This window comes from Podarcis raffonei, chromosome 2, assembly GCF_027172205.1.
Source record: "Podarcis raffonei isolate rPodRaf1 chromosome 2, rPodRaf1.pri, whole genome shotgun sequence".
NCBI lineage: Eukaryota > Metazoa > Chordata > Lepidosauria > Squamata > Lacertidae > Podarcis > Podarcis raffonei.
Genome location: NC_070603.1, coordinates 121,336,358 through 121,358,876, shown reverse-complemented (window position 1 = coordinate 121,358,876; position 22,519 = coordinate 121,336,358). Strand labels below are relative to the sequence as shown.

General features: G+C 45.4%; 1 protein-coding gene and 1 long non-coding RNA gene across 11 annotated transcripts; both read right to left on the bottom strand.

The window, feature by feature from the left end:
• Positions 1-4,170: 4,170 nt before the first annotated feature.
• Positions 4,171-11,554, bottom strand: LOC128409375 (zinc finger protein 420-like). Of its 10 annotated transcripts, none has more exons than XM_053379789.1 (4): positions 11,346-11,554; positions 10,590-10,821; positions 9,351-9,428; positions 4,171-6,488 (listed from the first exon to the last, which is right to left on the bottom strand). In XM_053379789.1, the coding sequence occupies exons 3-4, from the start codon at positions 9,418-9,420 to the stop codon at positions 4,930-4,932; spliced, it is 1,629 nt and encodes a 542-aa protein (XP_053235764.1). In that variant the 5' UTR covers positions 9,421-9,428; positions 10,590-10,821; positions 11,346-11,554; the 3' UTR covers positions 4,171-4,929. The 10 variants fall into 10 exon arrangements, with proteins under 10 accessions (XP_053235764.1, XP_053235766.1, XP_053235767.1 ...); XM_053379791.1 differs by lacking the exon at positions 10,590-10,821 and adding an exon at positions 7,539-7,652 and having other exon boundaries at positions 11,346-11,363; XM_053379792.1 differs by lacking the exon at positions 10,590-10,821 and adding an exon at positions 7,539-7,655 and having other exon boundaries at positions 11,346-11,360.
• Positions 11,555-14,778: 3,224 nt separating this feature from the next.
• LOC128409506 (uncharacterized) lies at positions 14,779-22,177 on the bottom strand. The gene is made up of 4 exons (XR_008329228.1): positions 22,041-22,177; positions 18,104-18,191; positions 16,615-16,731; positions 14,779-14,916 (listed from the first exon to the last, which is right to left on the bottom strand). It is a non-coding gene; the product is annotated as an uncharacterized LOC128409506 (long non-coding RNA).
• Between the last annotated feature and the right edge of the window lie 342 nt (positions 22,178-22,519).

The following is a 22,519-nucleotide window of genomic DNA, read 5'->3' as shown; positions in this document are numbered from 1 at the left end:
CCCTTCAGACATTTGGGTTCCAAAGAATGTTCACAAACCGGAACACTCACTTCCGGGGTTGCAGCGTTTGGGAGCCAAAACGTTTGAGTCACAAGGCGTTCAACAACCAAGGTACGACTGTATAATAAATAACCAACTAGGAGCAGATCTTCCCTTTGTATCACACACACACACACACATATACACAGTGGTACCTCAGGTTAAGTACTTAATTCGTTCCGGAGGTCCGTTCTTAACCAGAAACTGTTCTTAACCTGAAGTACCACTTTAGCTAATGGGGCCTCCTGCTGCCGCAGCACTGCCAGAACACGATTTCTGTTCTCATCCTGAAGCAAAGTTCTTAACCTGAAGCACTATTTCTGGGTTAGCGGTGTAACCTGAAGCGTATGTAACCCAAGGTACCACTATATCTCAAATGTTCTTGTTTAATATTTTTGCTTATTCCCAGGCGGGGTTTCTACTTCCCCATTTTAATTGTTCAGTCTTTCCCCATCACCTCTGTTCTTTTACATCCTACCCATAGGATCTGACATTCATGGAGATACCTTGAGCTGCTTGGATTCTCTTAGAAATAAATGCTGCTTTAAAAAAATGTGTAATAAACCTCAGGACTTAGTCAAGAAGGTAACTGCAACAGGGTAGAAGGTGCATCGATTTTTGAGACTGTTTCCATTTTTGTGTGTTGATGGGTCCCTGGTTCACTGTAGGTTTTGTCATCTTGATCCTCGCACAACGGCTTTCAATTTTTGTGATTCCGAAATGTCCAGACCAGGGATTGGTGCTATGTGAGGTTCCCCCAAATAATCCCCTCTATTAGTATTTCCCCCACCTAGCTGGAAACCTGAAGTCCACTGTGCACCTATGTGCAGGTATTTGTTTATCCCATAATCTAATAAAGTCCAACCTCACCCAGCACACAAATGTGGGGGTGGGGGTTGAAATTCAGCCTTTAGATAAATCAGATTTGCACAGAAGAGCAGGCAAAAAATGGGAAAATATGTTTGTTGTTCTATGCTGGGCACAGATTTGGAGTTACTCAAATAAAAGGCTGCTGCTTCCTTCCCTTTCGTTTCCCAGTTTCTAAAGCTGCAGATAAAACCTTATAAATGTTTGTAATGTGGAAAGAATCATAGAATCATAGAGTTGGAAGAGACCACAAGGGCCATCGAGTCCAACCCCCTGCCAAGCAGGAAACACCATCAGAGCACTCCTGACATATGGTTGTCAAGCCTCTGCTTAAAGACCTCCAAAGAAGGAGACTCCACCACACTCCTTGGCAGCAAATTCCACTGTCAAACAGCTCTTACTGTCAGGAAGTTCTTCCTAATGTTTAGGTGGAATCTTCTTTCTTGTAGTTTGGATCCATTGCTCCGTGTCCGCTTCTCTGGAGCAGCAGAAAACAACCTTTCTCCCTCCTCTATATGACATCCTTTTATATATTTGAACATGGCTATCATATCACCCCTTAGCCTCCTCTTCTCCAGGCTAAACATGCCCAGCTCCCTTAGCCGTTCCTCATAAGGCATCGTTTCCAGGCCTTTGACCATTTTGGTTGCCCTCCTCTGGACACGTTCCAGTTTGTCAGTGTCCTTCTTGAACTGTGGTGCCCAGAACTGGACACAGTACTCCAGGTGAGGTCTGACCAGAGCAGAATACAGTGGCACTATTACTTCCCTTGATCTCCTATTGATGCAGCCCAGAATTGCATTGGCTTTTTTAGCTGCCGCGTCACACTGTTGGCTCATGTCAAGTTTGTGGTCAACCAAGACTCCTAGATCCTTTTCACATGTAGTGCTCTCAAGCCAGGTGTCACCCATCTTGTATTTGTGCCTCTCATTTTTTTTGCCCAAGTGCAATACTTTACATTTCTCCCTGTTAAAATTCATCTTGTTTGTTTTGGCCCAGTTCTCTAATCTGTTAAGGTCGTTTTGAAGTGTGATCCTGTCCTCTGGGGTGTTAGCCACCCCTCCCAGTTTGGTGTCATCTGCAAATTTGATCAGGATGCCCTTGAGTCCATCATCCAAGTCGTTGATAAAGATGTTGAATAAGACCGGGCCCAAGACAGAACCCTGTGGCACCCCACTAGTCACTCTTCTCCAGGATGAAGAGGAACCATTGATGAGCACCCTTTGGGTTCGGTCAGTCAGCCAGTTACAAATCCACTGAGTGGTAGCATAGTCAAGATCGCATTTTACCAGCTTCTTTACAAGAATATCATGGGGCACCTTGTCAAATGCCTTGCTGAAATCAAGGTAGGCTACATCCACTGCGTTCCCTTCATCTACCAGGCTTGTAATTCTGTCAAAAAACGAGATCAGGTTAGTCTGACATGACTTATTTTTCAGAAATCCATGCTGACTATTGGTGATCACAGCATTCCTTTCTAGGTGCTCACAGACTGTTTGCTTAATGATCTGCTCCAGAATCTTCCCTGGTATTGATGTCAATGAAGAGATTCGTTCTGCTTTACATAACATTATCTATCGATCGATCAATCGATCGATCGATCGATTGATCTATACATGGGAAGCACTCGGAGCAGACAGGACATAAACACACCAACAAATGTGGTAATAACAAATACTGCCATTTAGCACTACCTGGTAAATGGAATCTGAACCACAAATATAGGAACTATACAAATTATCCATCTGTGAGCTACCAATGATCTAATGTATCAGTCCCACAATCTATGCATTTTCTCCGCAAAAGTCTTGCCTCTTTTTAAAATCTAGGTTACCTCTTAAAGGTAACTTAGCATGAGCATATGGATCAATTTGTAACTGACAAGACAATATAGATAACTGAAATTGGCACAGGGTCATTCTTTTTTACATACCTAGACTCATCCAAAAAGGGTGTTAAGTACGACACCTCTGTGTTTAGTGTGCTGGGATACTCAGGGAGAAAGAACCAATTGTTTGTGTGTTCTGGCAAATATGCTTCACTGATACAGACTGATGTCTTGAAAAATTGAATCCTTCTTCTGGTATAGGTGACGACATTTTTTTTAAGCGTTAAAGAATGTGGAGAAGTACCCCAAACAAAAGTCTGAAATAATGCATTGATCCTTTTAAAATATGCCTGGGGAATGTTTGGAAACGAACACGCCCCCATGGGCTCCCATTTAATAAATATTGTGTGCCGGATTCAGCTAAGTAGTTGCACTAGTACAAAGGGCCTTTCCCCTTTCATTCCCACCCCTCAAAAAAAAAAAAAAGGCTCTGGGGAGGTCAGGGGAAAACACAGATCAGTGTGCATGGGAAGGGGGGTGTCATGGGAAGCAGAATGTTGTGTTTCAGAATACAACACTGAATTCCATCCATTATTTGGGGTGTGGGGGTATTAGGGAGGGATGGTGCCTCTGGTGGGGGACATGTCTCGCTCCTTATGGGGTAGTTTGTCCACCTTTGGTCCCCAAACTGCACTCAGCTCTCATCCGTGGCTTCTAGAAGCTGTCAGCGTGCGGCAGCAGCCACACCTGGGGAAATGGCTTCACCTGGCCAGCTAAACCAGGTGAGAGGAGCCGATGGGTCTCAAACCCTTGGTGAGTTAGGGGCTTCCCCTGCACGTGAAGACAAGCTCTGGCAGATGGACCGATGAGACCAAGAGGGGAGCCAACAGTCAAGGTTTCTGCACATGTTGCAGAGGGAAGCGAGAGGCAGGTGGGGCTTGTCCATCTGGGAAGGAGACCATCGAGGAGAAGGAAAACTGATTCTAAACATCCACTGCCTTGCAGGATACCTTCAGGAGACGAAAAGGTATCAGGAGCAAACCCTACATGAGTCCAGAGTGGAGTCCCAAAGACAGTTGGATGGCGCCTTGTACTCCTTATGGCAACGTCTTGCTCTGCTTTCCTTTGGACCCCATCAGCGAGGCCAAGAGTGGGGTCTTCCAGGCTAGTGCAGCAGTTTGACTTCACCACAGAGATGCACCCCACTGTCTCTTGAGACAGCTCGTGTTTTTCTATTCTGCCACCAGAATTAACTAACTGAGCAAATCTACGATGCTTATGTTATGACTTGGGCACAGTCACTCTTTTTCCTTGAAGCTTCACTTAATTGTCACAGGATTTTCTGCATTTCCTTTCCATCGAACCTCAATATTTTGATTTTTCTTTGTACACCCAACATGTGTATACAGGCAACTCCCCATTTGATATGATAATACGATACGATACAATCATCTTTACTGTCATTGTCCCATACAGAACAACGAAATGGGGGGGAAAAATCTACATAAGACATTCAAAACCAACAAGCCTGCTATCCCAGCTATCCCAACCTGGTTAGATCCCTAAAAACTCTTGATACCCCATTTTTAAAATACAATATACTCCCAGAGAGACTCCTTACACTGCATTTAAAACCAAAATCGCATTTGGATAGAAACTGTTTCTCAGGCAGCTAGTCCTAGTCTTTATAACCCTGTACCTTCTTCCAGAAGGCAGAAGCTGAAAGAGATCATTTCCGGGGTGCGCACTATCCTGCGCTATCTCTGCAGCTTTCTTATGACACCTGGCAGCATCTCCACAGTCTTTACAACCCTGGACAGCACTGTTTTTCCCCTGACCATGCAGCTCCCAAACCACACACACAGACCATGTGTTCAAAGCAGGTGTACACCGTTTTTGGCCCTGGAAGTGGGTGCAACAGGGTGTGGTGGGCTTACCTGTGCACCGTTGACATGCACAATGACCTGGAATGGAACCCCCACAAAAACTGGGGGGGGGGTGCACAAATTGGGGGAGCGCCTGCTGATCGAGATAAAACCATGTAGCTGATGATGTGAACTTTAGGCCATAAAAGCTTATGCCTCAATAAATTGGTTTCAGTCTTTCAGGTGCCAGAAATGTCTTGCCCCTCACGGCTACCCTAATTCTTGAAACTAACAAATGCACATCAATACAGACATTTATACCAGATACAGCTAACCATCTTCACTGATCCACTGATACGAGGTAAGGCTGCCACTCGCACTGAAGCTTTTCTCACATTTCACATGTTTACGTTGCTTTGCTCCTGTGTGGGTTCTCTGATGTGTATTGAGATTCCCTCGACGACTGAAGCTTTTCCCACATTCCGGGCATTCGAAAGGTTTCTCCCCTGTGTGGGTCGTCTGATGTCTGTGAAGGCTTCCGCCCGTGCTGAAACTTTTCCCGCACTCCGCACATTTGTAGGGCTTCTCGCCCGTGTGCGTTCTTTCATGTTTCGTAAGGTGTGTCCTCTGGCTGAAATTCTTCCTACACTCAGCACATTGAAAGGGCCTCTCCCCTGTGTGAGTCGTTTGGTGTCTGTTAAGGCTTCCGCTTGTGCTGAAGGTCTTCCCGCACTCCGCGCATTTATAGGGCTTCTCTCCCGTGTGAGTTCTATGATGTAAAGTAAGCTGCTGGCTCTCAATGAAGCTCTTTCCACACTCCATGCACTTATAGGGCTTCTCTCCTGTGTGGGTTCTCTGATGGGAAAGAAGGCTGCCACTACGACTGAAGCTTTTCCCACACGCCATGCATTTGTAAGGTTTCGCCCCGGTGTGAGTTTTCTGATGTGACGTAAGATTATAGCTTTGGCGGAAGCTTTTCCCGCACTCCAGGCACTTATATGGCTTCCCCCCTGTGTGAGTTATTTCATGCGCAGTCAGATTTCTGCTGTCACTGAAGCTTTTCCCACACACAACACACTCGTATGGTTTCTCCCCTGGGTGAATTCTCTGCAGAGAATTAAGGCTTCCGCTATTGATGAACCTCTTTCTACACGCCATACATTTATAAGGTTTCTCCTCTGTGTGGGTTTTGGGATGTGTGTTAAAGTGGCTGCCGGAAGCAAAACACTTCCCACAGTCCACACATGCGTACATTTTCTCCCTTGTGTGGATTCTCTGATGCGCATGAAGGCTTCCGCTGTGGATGAAGTTCTTTCCACATTCCAGGCACTTATACGGTTTTTCGCCCGTGTGAGTCCTTCTGTGTGTATGAAGACTTCCGCTGTTGCTGAAGCTCTTTCCGCAGTCCATACACTTGTACGGTTTCTCCCCTGTATGAATTCTTTCATGGGCAGTAAGGCTTCCGCTATCGCTGAAGGCTTTTCCGCACTGTGTGCATTTATAGGGTTTCTCCCCAGTGTGAGTTCTCTGATGAACGGTAAGATGGTGACTGTGACCAAAGCTCTTTCCACATTCCAGGCACTCATATGGTTTCTCCCCTGTGTGGGTTCTACAATGCCTGTTCAAGTTTGATTTATCTTTGAATGTTTTCCCACACTCCGGGCATTTTTCTTTTTTATTTCCTTTCAGATTTTCCTGTGGCATTAGGAGTTTGTGGACACTGGCACCTTGAGAAGCAGAGAATCTCTTCCTCCCTGCCTTTGGTTGGTTTCCCATGTGCTTTTTCCATCCCCTTTGAACGCCAAGCTCCTTCCCCACTGAATGCTTGGCTGTTTCTGACGACCCCTCAGGTGGCTCTGCAGAATTCTCATTGTCCTTCTGTCTGAGGCCTGCGTGCAGGAAAAAAACACCTTCATGTTAGGAGTTCAAGGCAGAAATCTCATCAGGGGACTGAGTCAAATTAGCCATTTCTCTAATGACAACAGCTCCAAAATTCTCCCCATTCTTCTCTGTGCACGCTACTGAAATCTAGATTACAACAGGCACTCAGCTGTATTCCTCTCAGCTCTAAAGATTGCTGACTGCAACATTTTGCATGATTATTTCCAAAAGCTTTATTCCAAAGTTCACTACAATGCCCAAGCCCTGGTGCTTACCAGGTGCACTATTCGAAAGCAAAATAATAATAACAAAAGAATAAAACCAGTTTATTTATTGGTAAAAATATTTTATAGAATCATGGAAGGGATCCCAAGGGTCATCTAGCCCAACCCCTGCAATGCATTAATACTGTTCATAGCCATCCCTCCCAGGGCTCGAACCACCAGCCTTCTGGTTAACAGCCAGATGCACTGACTACCGTATTTTTTGCCCCATAGGACGCCCCGCCCCATAGGACGCACCTAATTTTTGGGGGGGGGGAAATAAAAAAAAAATTTCCCTCCCCAGGCACGGGGCAGGCGCGGGGGAAGCCCGAGCTTCCCCCGACCCCAGCCCCCAGAACAGCCTGCTTTCCGCAAGCCTAGGGAGCCGCGCCGGTCTCCCCAGGCTTGCAGAGAGGTGTGCGAAGCAGGCTTCGGAATGCAGGCAGGTCTGCGCTACTCTCTGGAGCCCCGCGCGGCTTTGCGCCGGGATCCAGAGGGTGGCACAGAGCTGCAGGAAGCCCTGGAGCGCAGACAGCTCTGCGCTACCCTCTGGAACCCCGTGCGGCTTCGCGCCGGGATCCAGAGGGTGGCGCAGAGCTGCAGGAAGCCCAGGAAAGCCTGTATTCGCCCCATAGGACACACACACATTTCCCCTTCATTTTTGGAGGGGAAAAAGTGCGTCCTATAGGGCGAAAAATACGGTATGTTCTATGCTGGGACCCCTCCATTGTGGTGGCAAATAGTCAGAACAGGAGTTCCCCCTCTCCAACCTCAATCAGCCAAAGAGATCTTTACCCACAGAGTCCAGATTCCCACAACTCTCCATCGTGGCTTCCTTGTACAAAGCTCTGTGGCCTGGATCCGGGAGATTTTACTCCCCCTTGGCGAAATACGCAGTCACCTTCTTCTCTGCTGAAAGAAAGGAGGATTCTTCATTTGAAGGTAGTTTCCCCCACGTGTACCACTGCTCCCTCTTTGAACACTGTATTTTAATACTTTGTTGGAAGCTGCCCAGGGTGGCTGGGGAGACCCAGCCAGATGGGCGGGGTATAAATAATACATTATTATAATATTATTATTATTTGAACAGTGGCCAATGAATAAGCTAGACAGACACATAAGCCAAGCAGGGGGAAACTCACAAAGCTGCTGAGAGAGTATTGTATTGTATTGTATTGTATTGTATTGTATTGTATTGTATTGTATTGTATTTTTACCAATAGTGTGGAGGCTTATGAAAAATGCAGCAATGGGATTCTTACAACCAAATTCAACTAAATAGTTGTGCTGGCAAGAGCCAGTGTTGTGAGTCCTATTACTGCAAAGGTAAAGGTAAAGGTACCCCTGACCATTAGGTCCAGTCGTGACCGACTCTGGGGTTGCGCACTCATCTTGCTCTATAGGCCGAGGGAGCCAGCGTTTGTCCACAGACAGCTTCTGGGTCATGTGGCCAGCATGACTAAGCCGCTTCTGGCAAACCAGAGCAGCGCACGGAAATGCCGTTTACCTTCCCGCCGGAGCGGTACCTATTTATCTACTTGCACTCTGACGTGCTTTCGAACTGCTAGGCGGGCAGGAGCAGGGACCGAGCAACGGGAGCTCACCCCGTCACGGGGATTCGAACTGCCAACCTTCTGATCGGCAAGCCCTAGGCTCTGTGGTTTAGACCACAGCGCCACCCACGTCCCTTGTTACTGCAAAAGTGCTTTCTTTTTATATATGTATATAATTTTTATTAAATTTTCTGTTTTACAATTTAGAATGCTCATTTAAACAACCTTAGAATATCCATGGCTTTCTTTCTTCTCTTTCCATGGTTCATTTTGCATATCAAAAATCCCTGCATATTTTAGGTAAACTAAACCATACAGTATTCCATTATTACATCCATCAAAGCTTATTTACACTGTTGAATTTATCTTAATGCTGCCAACGTTTTCAAGTGTACACAATTCCCCCCGCCATATATTCAACAAACATTTCCAGTCTTCTCAGTGCAACAGTGCTTTCCCACTCCTCCCACCTCAGTGCCCCCCAAATCAGATGGGGGGGCAGGAGAACCACTGAATGCAGCACTGTTCATGGGGTGAGGCAAGAGAGGGGTGTTTCATTTTTAACTCTTTTTGTTTAATAAACTTTTTATAAAAGAATTGAAATTGTCTATTGAACATTTTACAAATAAATTGTAAACAGATAAGAACATTGGCAGGATTACTGTAATAACCTTCAGTTTCATAAGAGTATATATTTAAAGAAGATGAATAAATGAGCAAATTAAGTTAATTTGGATATGCAGAAGACATTAAATATAAATTTAAGGAACCGCAGAAGGAGGGGGAAGGAAGTCAAGCTTTGAAATGTCAAAATGATTGTAAAATCAGTGAAATATTTAAACCTGAAAAGTATTTTAAAATATATATGAAATGGACAAGGCTGATTCTGCAGATGGGAAAGCGGAAGCAATAACATCTTGCAGCGCCAAATGTGAACAGAAAGAGGAATATTCTGCCAGTTCCTGAACCCCTCCCTGCATACAAACACATCGTGACCCCGAAGGAAGGCCCCCAGCTGCCTCCTCCATCTCTCCCCACGAGTCCCTTCCCTTACCTGAGGCGTCTGCTGGATTTTGCGCTCCAGCCCAAAGAAGAGACGATCTAGGTGGGGCTTCCGATGGCATCGCAGTGGCTGTGGGGAAGACGGAGGAAGCATGAATCCTATGCCTGTTTCCCTGCCAGGTGTGGCTGGACTACAGCTCCCACCGCCTTTCACCATTTGTGATGATGGCTGGGGCTGATGGGAGTTGTAGTCCAGCCACAATCTGGAGAGCACCAGTTTGGTGAAGGCAAGGGAGCACTCCCAGCTGCAAGGAAAAGCAAGCCCCAGGCATATAAGCTAAGCAGGTGTTCTCCTGCTCTAGAGGGCAGGATCTGTGCCAATGGATTTAAGTTACACGAAAGGAGATTCCGACTCCACATCAGGAAGAACTTTCTGGCAGTAAGAGCTGTTTGGCAGTGGAACAGTCTCCCTCAGGAGCTGGTGGACTCTCCTTCCTTGCAGGGGGTTGGACTAGATGACCCCTGGGGTTGCCTTCCAACTCTACCAACCCTACCTGGTATGCCCCGCAGAGGACCTGAATAATCATAGTTTAGAGGTCCCGGGCCCTAAGGAAGTCAGACTATCCTCCACCAGGGCCAGGGCCTTCTCAGTGATGGCTCTGACCTGATGGAATGCTCTGTCACAGGAGACCAGGGCCCTGCAGGATTTAACTTCCTTCTGCAGGGCCTGTAACACAGAGCTATTCCGCCTGGCTTTCAATTTGAACTTAGCCTGATCTTTTATTCCCCTTCCTTCCCTCCCCCTCCCCTTTTTATGAAGATTACCCGCTCTGGGATCCCACAGTTAATTCTCCCCTGGTCTCCTCGCTGGCTCAAATAGGACTAATTTAGCCAGCTAGCCCTGGTGATCATCTAATGTTTATTAGACGGATCTTCCGCCTAAATTGATTTTTGAATTCTGAATTTATTGTTATTCACGTTTTATACTGTATTTTATGCTGTTTTTTTGTTGCATCAATTGAGTCTTTTAAATTTGTTGTTAGCCGCCCTGAGCCCAGTTTTCTGAATTGGGAAGGGCGGGGTATGAATAAAAATATATTATTATTATTATTATTACTTCCAACCATCAAAGGAAGAGAGACCCCTGTACACACTTGTTGTTGTTCAGTCATTTAGTCATGTCCAACTCTTTGTGACCCTATGGACCAGAGCACGCCAGGCACTGAACCGGGAAGGACTGGGTATAAATAAAATGTATTATTATTATTATTATTATTATTATTATTATTACCATTCTATGATTCTAGGTGCAAAGCGCACCAGATCCGAACTCTCTTTCGTAGTGGGTCTGAGCCAGCCTATCCCTGGCAGAGGGAAAGCAAGTATTTCATCAAGTTTCCAGCAGGGATTCTTGCATCGCAGCGGGGTTGGACTAGATGCCCTTCGGGGGTCCCTTCCAACTCTACAAATGGCATGATTCTGCAGTCCTCCCATCTTCTGGCCCGGGGTTAGTGGAGGGAGATCTGAATGCGAAGGGAGGGCAGGAAGACAATGCAATGCAAAGCGGGAGCGGGGCTTGGAGGGGCTTTGCAGCTGGAGGAGCTCGGAGTCTTTTTTAGGGAGAGCGTCTTTTTCACCTCCTTCTCTCCCCCCACCTCGCAAGCAGGGCTGATTCCCTGGCACCCTCTTCTTTTCCCCAACTCCCCCATTCCCCATGCGAATGAATGATGGGATGGCGGGGCTGTTGCTTCAAAGGGGATCGTGCAATGGAAACGTGGCTGATATTTGGATTCCCTTTCGGATTGCATAGATCACGACCCCCCCCTCCCGCCACCTGCGAGTCTAAGAGAGGAGTTAGACTTTCCCTTTTTCTCCAAAATGGGAAAATTCTCCCCGTTCCCATCTGCCGCCTCTCCCAATCCATCCCTCCAGTGTCGCCCAGTCCTTCCAATTTATTCATTTTTGGGGGGGTCCTGTCTTTTTCTGCACAAACACTCCCTCCCTCCCTCCCTCCTTCCTTCCATCTCTCCCTCCTGCTGAATCTCACCTGGCCTGTCTTCCTTTCCCTGGGATGCGAAGGGAGGCGAAGGTACCATTGTCTTGCAATTCTACCCTCAACTCCCACACATGGGGAAAACTTCCTGCCTCTCTAGGAACCACAGCTCAGTTCCTAGGTTCTTCGGAGGACTGAGTTGACAGGAGCTGCCTTCAGGGCCCCACCCCCCCAAAGAAATCACAGCTGCTTGAATTATTCTTTCTATGTGTGTCTCTCTTTCTCTCTCACACACACACGCAGAGCAAACCCTCCAAGTGTCCCTGTTTTCCAGGGACAGCCCCAGATTTTCAGGTTTCTTAGGATGTCCCTATTTTTATCGGAGAAGTGTTGGAGGGTATGGAGTTATACCACCTGCAAGTCAAGGAGATAAATAATTGGAAGACATCTGAAAGCAGCCCTGTATGGGGAAGTGCTTTTTTAATGTTTAATGTTATCTTGAGGGGATGGAGTGGTTTGATACTGAATCCAATGATTTATAGGGACATTGGGCTTCCCCTCCTTGGAGGTCTTAAAGCACAGACCAGAGAGCTGTAGAACCATAGAACCGTTGTTATAAGAATTTTAAGGTTTTACACACACACACACACACACACACACACACACAGTGGTACCTCTGGATGCGAACAGGATCCGTTCCGGAGCCCCGTTCGCATCCTGAAGCGAACACAACCCATGTCTGCGCGTGCACGGGTCGCAATTCGACGCTTCCGCGCATGACATCATTTTTGAGCGTCTGCGCATGCGTGAGTGGCAAAACCCGGAAGTAACGCACTCCGTTACTTCCGGGTTGCCGCGGAGTGCAACCTGAAAACGCTCAACCCGAAGCTACTTCAACCGGAGGTATGACTGTATATGATAAATGTTCATAACTGTATATATAAACCACATGTCTGAAACCCCACAGAAAAAGTCCTGAAACCATTTTGTGCCTCCCAAACTGACCTCAAATATTTCTCTGCAAGGTCGAAGGAAAATGGAAAAACGTCCCCATTGTCTCTGTCCTCACAAATCCTGCCTTAAGGGTATGTCTGTGTATGAACAGGGTGAGCCTGTGACTTGGCTCAGGAACTAAGTATTTATCATTACAAAAGACTAGCCAGGCCCCCACAGGTAATCCAGTCAAGTGACCATTAACAGGTAACCTGCCAGGCAGGAGATAATCAAGGCACTCAGATTTCTGTTGTAGACCGCCTTTTGTCTGGTTTAGGTATGATGTATCTGAGGGGTGGTCTTGGGCTACACCCCTTCTGTGATGTGGGTATGATGTTTCTGGGGGTGGTCTTGGACTCCAGGCCGGGCAATTTAAAATGTCTATATAAGGGCAGGCACACTTAGGTTCTGGGTCCTCCTGCGTGTGAGGGGAGCACCCTGTTGCAACAACTTTAATAAAGATCAGGCTTACTAGCTGCTTTGCTTCTCAATATTCTTTGGTTGGCCTCTGTTATTTTCTCCTACTGATAGGGAACCCACGTAAGGACTCTATACAGGCTCTTGGATACCCCATAAGGGAAAAAGGGCAGATTTTGTTTACAACACTGTAGAGTTGGAAAGGGACCCAAAGGGTCATCTAGTCCAACCCCCTTCATTGCAGGAATCTCAACTGAAGCATCCGTGACAGATGGCTACCCAACCTCTGCTTAAAAATCTCCTAGGAAGGAGAGTCCGCCACTTCCCGAGGGAGACCGTTCAAAGAGCTCTTACTGTCAGAAAGTTTTTTCTGATGTTTAGTCGTAATCTTATTTCTTGTAGCTTGAAGCCATGGGTTCGAGTCCTACCCTCCGGAGTGGGAGAGAACAAGCATGCTTTGTATGTCCTGCATCGAGCAGGGGGCTGGAAGAGATGCCCTCTGGGAGACCTCCAACTTTTTTAGAAAGCGGTTTAACTACCCCAAATGTTGTAAGAATTTATTTTCTGTACAACTGGCTAGCTCTCTGGGGAGTCCCTTGTGGCCGGAAGCAGGCTCTGAAATGCTGCCAACAGTTAAACAAAGTTATTGGCTGCTGGTTCAGGAGGCAGCTGGCCGGCTTTTTCGGGGATTTCCTTTCCGACTATAACGCTCTCTGCCTTTTCTGGTTAGAGATAGGTAGCCGTGTTGGTCTGCCATAGTCAAAACAAAAAATTTTTTCCCTTCCAGTAGCACCTTAAAGACCAACTAAGTTAGTTCTTGGTATGAGCTTTCGTGTGTATCTGAAGAAGTGTGCATGCACACGAAAGCTCATACCAAGAACTAACTTAGTTGGTCTTTAAGGTGCTACTGGAAGGGAAAAAATTTTTTGTTTTGCCTTTTCTGGGAAATCAGGTGAGAGCGAAGAAGTTGCCCTTTCCCTTTTGGACAGCAGAGGGCACTGCTGCACCATCAAAAGCCTCTTTTGCAAAGAGGCTGCAAGGCTGTTGAATGTTGATAGTGAATAAAATCCATGCAAAGGAATCAGGACTGGCCCAAGGCATTTTGGCACCTGAGCTGAACCACAAAATTGTGCCTCCTTAAAGATGCTACTGTGTTTGAGAGTCTCTCTTCCTTTGACAGCTGGGAGTAGGAACCCCGTTGCAGCAAAAGACCAAATAAAGGTCCGTATAGTTAAAGCCATGGTTTTCCCAGTAGTGATGTATGGAAGTGAGAGCTGGACCATAAAGAAGGCTGATCGCTGAAGAATTGATGCTTTTGAATTATGGTGCTGGAGGAGACTCTTGAGAGTCCCATGGACTGCAAGAAGATCAAACGCATCCATTCTTAAGGAAATCAGCCCTGAGTGCTCACTGGAAGGACAGATCGTGAAGCTGAGGCTCCAAGACATTGGCCACCTCATGAGAAGAGAAGACTCCCTGGAGAAGACACTGATGCTGGGAAAGATGGAGGGCACAAGGAGAAGGGGGCGACAGAGGACGAGATGGTTGGATAGTGTTTTCGAGGTTACCAGCATGAGTTTGACCAAACTGCGGGAGGTAGTGGAGGACAGAGGTGCCTGGCGTGCTCTGGTCCATGGGGTCACGAAGAGTCGGACACGACTAAACGACTAAACAACAACAACAGCTGAGCATACATAACTCTTCTTTCTGTGGGAGACAAACGTCTTCAGCCTTAACTGGACTCCTTCCTTGCCTCTCTAATGTCACCTGCAGAGAAGAAACCAAACTTTAAGCGTGGTTTATATGCAGTTTATTTATTGCGCTATAATCAAAGCAGTCATATAAATAGGATCTTCAGTTGTGGGACTAAGGTCAGCCAGGAAGGCCCCCCGCCCCCCATGCAAGAAGGCTGGTGTGACACATTTTGAAACGAATCAAGGGACACGTATTGTCATCGGGGAAAAAGACATGGGGGCTGTTCGGATCATTAAATCCTGAGCCTGGTATTGCCCAAGTGTGTCCCTGGATTGCGGCTGATTGGTTGTATAAGCAAAATAAGCGAGTCACACGGAATACGTCCAAGTGAATGATTTATTTGTGCTTAGTTTCCTTGCGCAAAGACACACCCGGGGCAACTTGGCAGCAGGAAACAGCGCAACGTGACGAGGAGCAACTCGCTCGGGTTCAGCTTCGTTCTTTCATGCTCATGCGTTATCTGCAAAGAAACAAGGAGAGATCAAGTCCTGGTTTTAGAAGAGGAAGCTGGTTTTAGGAGAGGAAGTCCCCACGGAACTTCTTCAGGACCCACAAATCCATGGGAACAAACTTTTTCTCAGAATAAAGGAGGGGACTGGGGAAATGAAAATGGGCACAGATGGAGTCCTTGCTATTGTTTTCCTGGGTAGTAAAGGTAGAAGGTAAAGGACCCCTGGATGGCTAAGTCCAGTCAAAGGAGACTATGGGGTTGTGGCGCTCATCATCATTTTCAGGCCAAGGGAGCCGGCTTTTGCCCACAGACAGCTTTCCGGGTCACGTGGCCAGCAGGACTAAACCACTTCTGGCACAGCAGAACACTGTGATGGAAGCCAGAGTGCACAAAAATGTCGTTTACCTTCCCACCACAGTGGTACCTATTTATCTACTTGCACCGGCATGCTTTCGAACTGCTAGGTTGGCAGGAGCAGGGACAGAGCAACGAGAGCTCACCCTATCGCGGGGATTCGAACCACTGACCTTCTGATCCCACGTCCCTCTAAAAGGTAAAAGACCCCTGGACAGTTAAAGAATAAAAGGGATGTTGTGGTGACATAAACTCATAAGAGCTTGCTGGGTCAGGACAATGGCCCATCAAGTCCAGGTTCCTGTTCTCCAAGTGGCCAACCAGGTGCCTCTTCTGAGAAACCAGCGAGCAGGAACTGAGCACAAGAGCATTCTCCCCTCCTGTGGTTTTTCAGGAACTGGTGTTCACTCTGTCACCAGGGTCTCTTGCCCTCTAGCTTACATAAACTATACCAAATTTTAGCTGGTTTTAATTTGCACTGATAGCTGGGGCTTTCAGCCGAGTCTTTTCTCACCTGCAGCAACAGCCTAACTTTGATAACCTAGGAAGCAAAGCTGGGTGGTGTTTTAGAATAATAATAATAATAATAATAATAATAACAACAACAACAACAACGGTAGTAATAATAATATTATTACCCGTCCCTCCCCAGCCAAGGCTGGGCTTAGGGTGGCTAACAAGCAATAATAAAAACAAGTTGAATGAATACAACTTAAAAACAAGATTAAAATACAACATTAAAATATTGAAACATTAAAATATTAAAATGCAGCCTCATCACAGGAGGAGAAAGGAAAAAGAAAGAGGGGGAGGGAATCAAATTGGCTCCAAGCCAAAGGCCAGGCGGAACAACTCTGTCTTACAGGCCCTGCGGAAAGAAATCAGATCCTGCAGGGCCCTGGTCTCATGAGGCAGAGCGTTCCACCAGGCCGGGGCCAGTGTTGAGAAGGCCCTGGCTCTGGTTGAAGCTAATCTAACTTCCTTAGGGCCCGGGACCACTAGGGTGTTACTATTTATGGACCTTAAGGTCCTCCGTGGGGCATACCAGGAGAAGAAGGTGAAGCCCTGTCCTTCTCACCCAGTGTCAGCTCTGGCATGTGTAAACGAAACCAAGTCTTTTCCCCGGCACGACACACATGCACCAATCACTGTGTTGTCAGTTTCCTCTTGCATCTAGGGTTGCAGAGTCCGGGGCTCAGGCCTAAAAGTGCCACTGTTAACTTCGGTGTCGAGAGGCAGGATGAAAACGTACGCAGAAGTCAATTTTGCCAGGCCTGTCCCATCCCTAAAAAACCCCACTGACAGGATCTTTGTGATAGACTGGGCTGATGAAAACATGGGTGCTTGGCTTACTGGGTTTATTGATGACCCTTTCAGCGACATAGGCAATAGTGATCACCACAACGGCAGCGCACACACACGGAAAAACAGCTACCGGTACTGTGACGCTGAGGCCCTTTACTGCAGCACCTGCAAAGAGAAAGCGCAGGTCACTCAGCACTGCAACTAAATATACCCCTGACCCATCAGGCCCATTAACAAGCTGAAGGTATGGCGACTGAGGGGCATGCGAAATAACTCCCCTGAAGCTGATGGCATCCAGTAGGTTTCTGTGGTCTCAAAAAGCAGACGGTACTTTCAGAGACAGGGATACTGCTAGGTGTTTGTCCTCGCATACAAAGCCCTAAACGGTTTAGAAACCAAGCACTAAAAGCAGAAGGGATGTGGGTGGTGCTGTGGTCTAAACCACAGAGCCTGGTGCTTGCCAATCAGAAGGTCGGCGGTTCGAATCCCCGTGACGGGGTGAGCTCCCGTTGCTCGGTCCCTGCTCCTGCCAACCTAGCAGTTTGAAAGCACGTCAAAGTGCAAGTAGATAAATAGGTACTATTCCAGCGGGAAGGTAAACGGTGTTTCCGTGCGCTGCTCTGGTTCACCAGAAGTGGCTCAGTCATGCTGGCCACATGACCCAGAAGCTGTCTGCAAACACTGGCTCCCTTCGCCAGTAAAGTGAAATGAGCGCTGCAACCCCAGTTGTCCGCAACTGGACTTAATACTTAAAGGTTAGGGGTCCCTTTACCTTTTACTAAAAGCAGGCTTCCCCACACCTTGGGGTTTTCTCTGGGGTGGTAGGACTGGAACTCATAGCTTCGAGTTACAAGAAAGGAGATTCCAGCTAGCCATACGGAAAAGCTTTCTGACAGTAATAGCTGTTTGACAGCAGAATGGTCTCCCTTGGGAGGTTGTTGTATTTAAGCAGAGATCGGGAGGCCGTCTGTCATGGATGATTTAGTTGAGATTCCTTTATTTCCCATTGGATCCTTTGCTTTTGCTAATGGTTTTTACCCCCACGGAAATTCCCTGCAAGTGGATTAGTCTTTTCACCTCTATTCACTCCTAGCCATTATGAGGCTTTGGGCTTCCTAAACTCTTATGCCCCTCAAGTCTGTCACCTCGCAAGGAAATGAGTCTATTTGTGGATTCCCTAAGATTACAACCCTAAGTCACAACCCAGGAAGTGTGTATAACTTAATTAGTTCTTACACCTGCATAGGCATTGGGTGCCCTTTTAAATGTGTTGGGCGGGGGGAGTTATTGGATTGTCTTTGTTCTTTTTATTGCGTGTTTTGTGGTGCTTTTTTAATATATTGTGAACCGCCCTGAGATCTATTGGTATAGGGTAGTATACAAATTTAAATAAATAATACAATACCTATTTCGTTTCCCCTGACACACAGGTTTTAATTAAACACATCAAACCAATTACAATAGAAATGTTTTGAAGATAACAAAATAAAACAGAAGCTGCCTGAATTGTCCATGCAGCATCTTCTGAGGGACTCACCTAAAACGTGAGCGGAAGCTACCGCGATTTTCACTTTGTCACTCATTTTGTCAGCAACTGAGAAATTTAGTAACCTCCTCGCTGCTCCCTGGAGAGAACATTGCAGATTAGCTCATGACAAACGAAGCATGCACAGTGCTACCTTGGTACTCAAACACCGAAAACCCGGAAGTAAGTGTTCGGTTTTTGAACGTTTTTCAGAAGCTGAACGTCCGATGCAGCTGTCGGCTATTGTTTGCGCGGCACCTGCACCATTCAGAAGCTGTGCCTTGGTTTTTGAACATTTCGGAAGTCAAACCAACTTCCGGAACAGATTAAGTTTGGCATTTTTGTTTTTGCTATTTATTTTGCATTTTTGTTTTTGAGGCTTTTTTGATTAATTTGTTTTTGTGACTGTGTGGAACCCAGTTCAGCTACTGATTGATTGATTGATTGATTGATTGTGTGACTGCGGAAATGGATAAAAGCCCACCATCTAAACAATGACCGTCACCAGTGCAGGTAAGAAAAAAAAGCATACATCTACAAATAAAACCATATCATCATTCTAATCTAATCAATGTTTGTAATTTTTGTTATGATTTTAATTTTTATCATCTACAATACTGTCTTATTTATTTTATAGTACAGTAGTACATTGATTATTGCTTTCATTTTATGGATCAATGGTCTCGTTAGATAATAAAATTCATGTTAAATTGCTGTTTTAGGGGTTGTTTTTAAAAGTCTGAAATGGATTAATCCTTTTTGCATTACTTTCTATGGGAAAGTGTGCCTTGGTTTTGGAAGGCTTTAGTTTTGGAACGGGCTTCTGGAACAGATTAAGTTTGAGAACCAAGGTACCAATGTATACATTTGTAGGAGATTTATTTCCATATGAATCTACCCGGACCCTGAGATCTTCTGAGGCCCTTCTTTGTGTGCCTCCTGCACGAGAGGTCTGGAGGGTGGCAACATGAGAACGGGATTATTATTATTATTATTATTATTATTATTATTATTATTATTATGCCTTAGTTGCTTTGTATTCCACTCTTGATTGATTACTAGTTCATATCTGTATTGGATTTTAAATTATTTTATATAGGATTTTTTTAAAAAATTATTTTATTTTCAATGCAAAATCATAACAAAAATTACAATCATTGATTAGATTAGAATGATGATATGGTTTTATTTGTAGATGTATGCTTTTTTGACTTGTTTTTTATTTTGTTCTCCTTTTTTTGTATGTTTTGTTTTTCTTTCTTGTTTGTACAGTATTGTTTTGGATTATATAGGATTTTTTTATTGTACAGTGGTACCTCGGGTTACAAACACCTCGGGTTACAGACTCCGCTAACCCGGAAGTAGCATCTCGGGTTAAGTACTTTGCCCCAGGATGAGAACAGAAATCATGCGGTGGCGGCAGCGGGAGGCCCCATTAGCTAAAGTGGTGCTTCAGGTTAAGAACAGTTTCAGGTTGAGAACGGACCTCCGGAATGAATTAAGTTCATAACCAGAGATACCACTGTATGCTTGGAGTTGCTTTTATTGTTGAATCACTCCCAGACATTAAACAGGAAACAATTCAGAAATGGAATGAAATAAATGATCTGTAATAATCCATTCTGGATATAACTGAAAGTCAAGGTATGCATCTATAAACTAAACAATTATACAGTCATATCTCGGGTTGAATGTGCTTCAGGTTGAGTGCTTTTGGGTTGCGCTCTGCGGCAACCCGGAAGTAACGGAGTGCATTACTTCCAGGTTTCGCCGTTCGCGCATGCACAGACGCTCAAAATAACGTCACGCATATGAGCGGAAGTGGCAAAACGCAATCCACGCACACGCGCCGTGGCGTCTTACATTCTATTCAGGATGCGAACGGGGCTCCGGAACGGATCCCGTTTGCATCCCAAGGTACCACCGTACTGTCAATGATTTGGAGGGAATGCTAGATAGGGGTTTTATTGGGGGGGGGGGTGTAGTTCTACAAGAATACTAAGCAGACAAAAGTAAGTAATCCTCCAGCAACAAGGGTAGATCTAGCTTCTTGACCACAGCTGGACTATTGGAATATTCCAGAGAGATGCTTCTGTGCAGCACACAGACTTTGGAATTGTTGTGGCAAGAGGGCGGCCATTTTGCAACACATAAGCGGTGGCCATTTTCTCCCTGAGCTCAGCCAGACTGAAACAAGCAAGCAAACCACTTTTTGAGAGCCGGCCTTCGGTGGCTCCAACAGCAGGAAACTCTCTGAAAACAGATCTGCGCCAACATTTCGCACCTCAGTGTCTGCCGTTGCTGTTCAGAGTACCACAATCTCCCTCCCATTTCTTTTAAAGGAAGCATTTCCATCTCTCTAGACAGAAATTGCATGGAGATATTACATGGGAAGTGATTCACAAATGGAATCAAACCAACTAAAACATTCACTGCATGCAACATATAAATGATGGAGCATTCTATATGAGGTTGTAGAAAGAACAATGTATAGATATGAAGAGTATGCTGATATAAATCAGTGTGTAAATATTATAGTGTGGAAACAAGAAAACCAGAACAGCATTAGAGGGAAGTGGTAATCCTGAGAGTTTTAGATTACTAATACAGCAGTACCTCGGGTTACATACGCTTCAGGTTACATACACTTCAGGTTACAGACTCCGCTAACCCAGAAATAGTACCTCGGGTTAAGAACTTTGCTTCAGGATGAGAACAGAAATCGTGCGGTGGCAGCGGGAGGCCCCGTTAGCTAAAGTGGTACCTCAGGTTAAGAACAGTTTCAGGTTAAGAACTGACCTCTGGAACGAATTAAGTACTTAACCTGAGGTACCACTGTATTGTAAGAATGTATAAATATATAATATGAAAATCAATAAAAACAATTGCAAAAAAATAAAAATAAAGAGGCATGCGGGGGATGGGACATTGTGTGAAGCTCCGTCGCTTTCTCAGGCAAGGGATCGGGCAGCCACGAAACCTTCATTTCGGAAAGTTAGAAATGGGAAGAATCATCTGAGCCACGCTGGGAGAATCCTCTTTCACCATCTCTTAATCCTCAGAAATGGATGATGGGAGTGGTAGTCCTGGCTTTTGGCTTGGAGTCAATTTGATTCCCTCCCCCTCTTTCTTTTTTCCTTTCTCCTCCTGTGATGAGGCTGCATTTTAATGTTTTAATGTTGTATTTTAATCTTGTTTTTAAGTTGTATTCATTCAACTTGTTTTTATTATTGGTTGTTAGCTGCCCTGAGCCCGGCCTTGGCTGGGGAGGGCGGGGTATAAATAAAATTTATTATTATTATTATTATTATTATTATTATTATTATTATTATTAATCTCCAGGTGGAAAAGCCGGAAAGCCTGGGAAGCTGAGCTAACGGACCACTGGGTCTCCTCTTCATCTTCTGCAGCAGCAGAGGAGCCGCCTGACTCTCTCCAAACCTTCCACCCTCTAGTTTTCTTTCTTTTTTTTAAAGTAATATTTATTAAAGTTTTAAGGGTTACAAAAAGAAAAAAGAGAAAATACCAAATTAAGCAAAAACAAAAGGAAAAAAACCACAGAAAAATAGAAACAAATAAAAACACAACGAACATTCCCATAACTTATCTTTCATTTGCTTGTTTCCTTGACCTCCTCACACCTCCCTTTTTTGTATTCTAGTTCGGTTAGCTATTTCAGCAAATCCTTTCCATCTTTCCCAGTTTTTGTCCTATAATTTATCTTGATATAATCTAACTTTACTTTCCCTCCTTTCACCAATTAACAGTCTATTTTTACTTTCTGCTAAAACCACATAGCTTCATTCCAACATCCTTCTAACATTCATTAAATTTACAATGTTTCTGTAAATAATCTTTAAATTTCTTCCAATCTTCTTCCACCGACTCTTCTCCCTGGTCTCGGATTCTGCCAGCCACCCTCCAGTTTTCAAAGCTGTTCAATTCTTACCTTATCTAAGCACTGCAGAATAAGGGTGAGCTTGCTAAGAAAGCAGCTACCTGCAGCTCCTTCGCTCTCCTTTCTCTGTTGATTTTCCTATTGCGGGGTTTTGGAGCACGAGAGGGAGGAAACGGGAACAGAGATAACATTCTCTCCCCCCCCCCTTTTTAAAGCTAATTCCAGGAAATCATGCCAGAACAAATAAGCCTTTCCCCTTTGAACACCAGGGGGCGTTCCACGTTCCCCCCCCCCCAAGCTATACCATATGTTTAACATACATATTATTGCAGATTTATTGGTTTGCAAAAGTATGTGCTGTTGAATAGTGGGTAGACATAGCAGATGACACAGCGATTTCTCCAAAGCAGCTGTTTATTTGTAAGCTGGACAGAACTGAACAGCAAACAGCTCAGCCGGCCTGCTTTTATAGGCAGCCGGCTGTCACTTTGTAACAGCAACAACCCAGGGTTTCCCGCCTAAAATAACTG

Bases quoted from the DNA above. Each gene is read 5' to 3' on its own strand.
- LOC128409375 (XM_053379787.1), bottom strand. From the start codon at position 11,394: ATGGTACCTTCGCCTCCCTTCGCATCCCAGGGAAAGGAAGACAGGCCA. The intron at 9,429-11,345 runs GTGAGATTCAGC...TCTTCCCCACAG, and splicing joins GGGAAAGGAAGACAGGCCAG to CCACTGCGATGCCATCGGAA. The intron at 6,489-9,350 runs GTAAGGGAAGGG...TCCTGCACGCAG, and splicing joins AAATCCAGCAGACGCCTCAG to GCCTCAGACAGAAGGACAAT.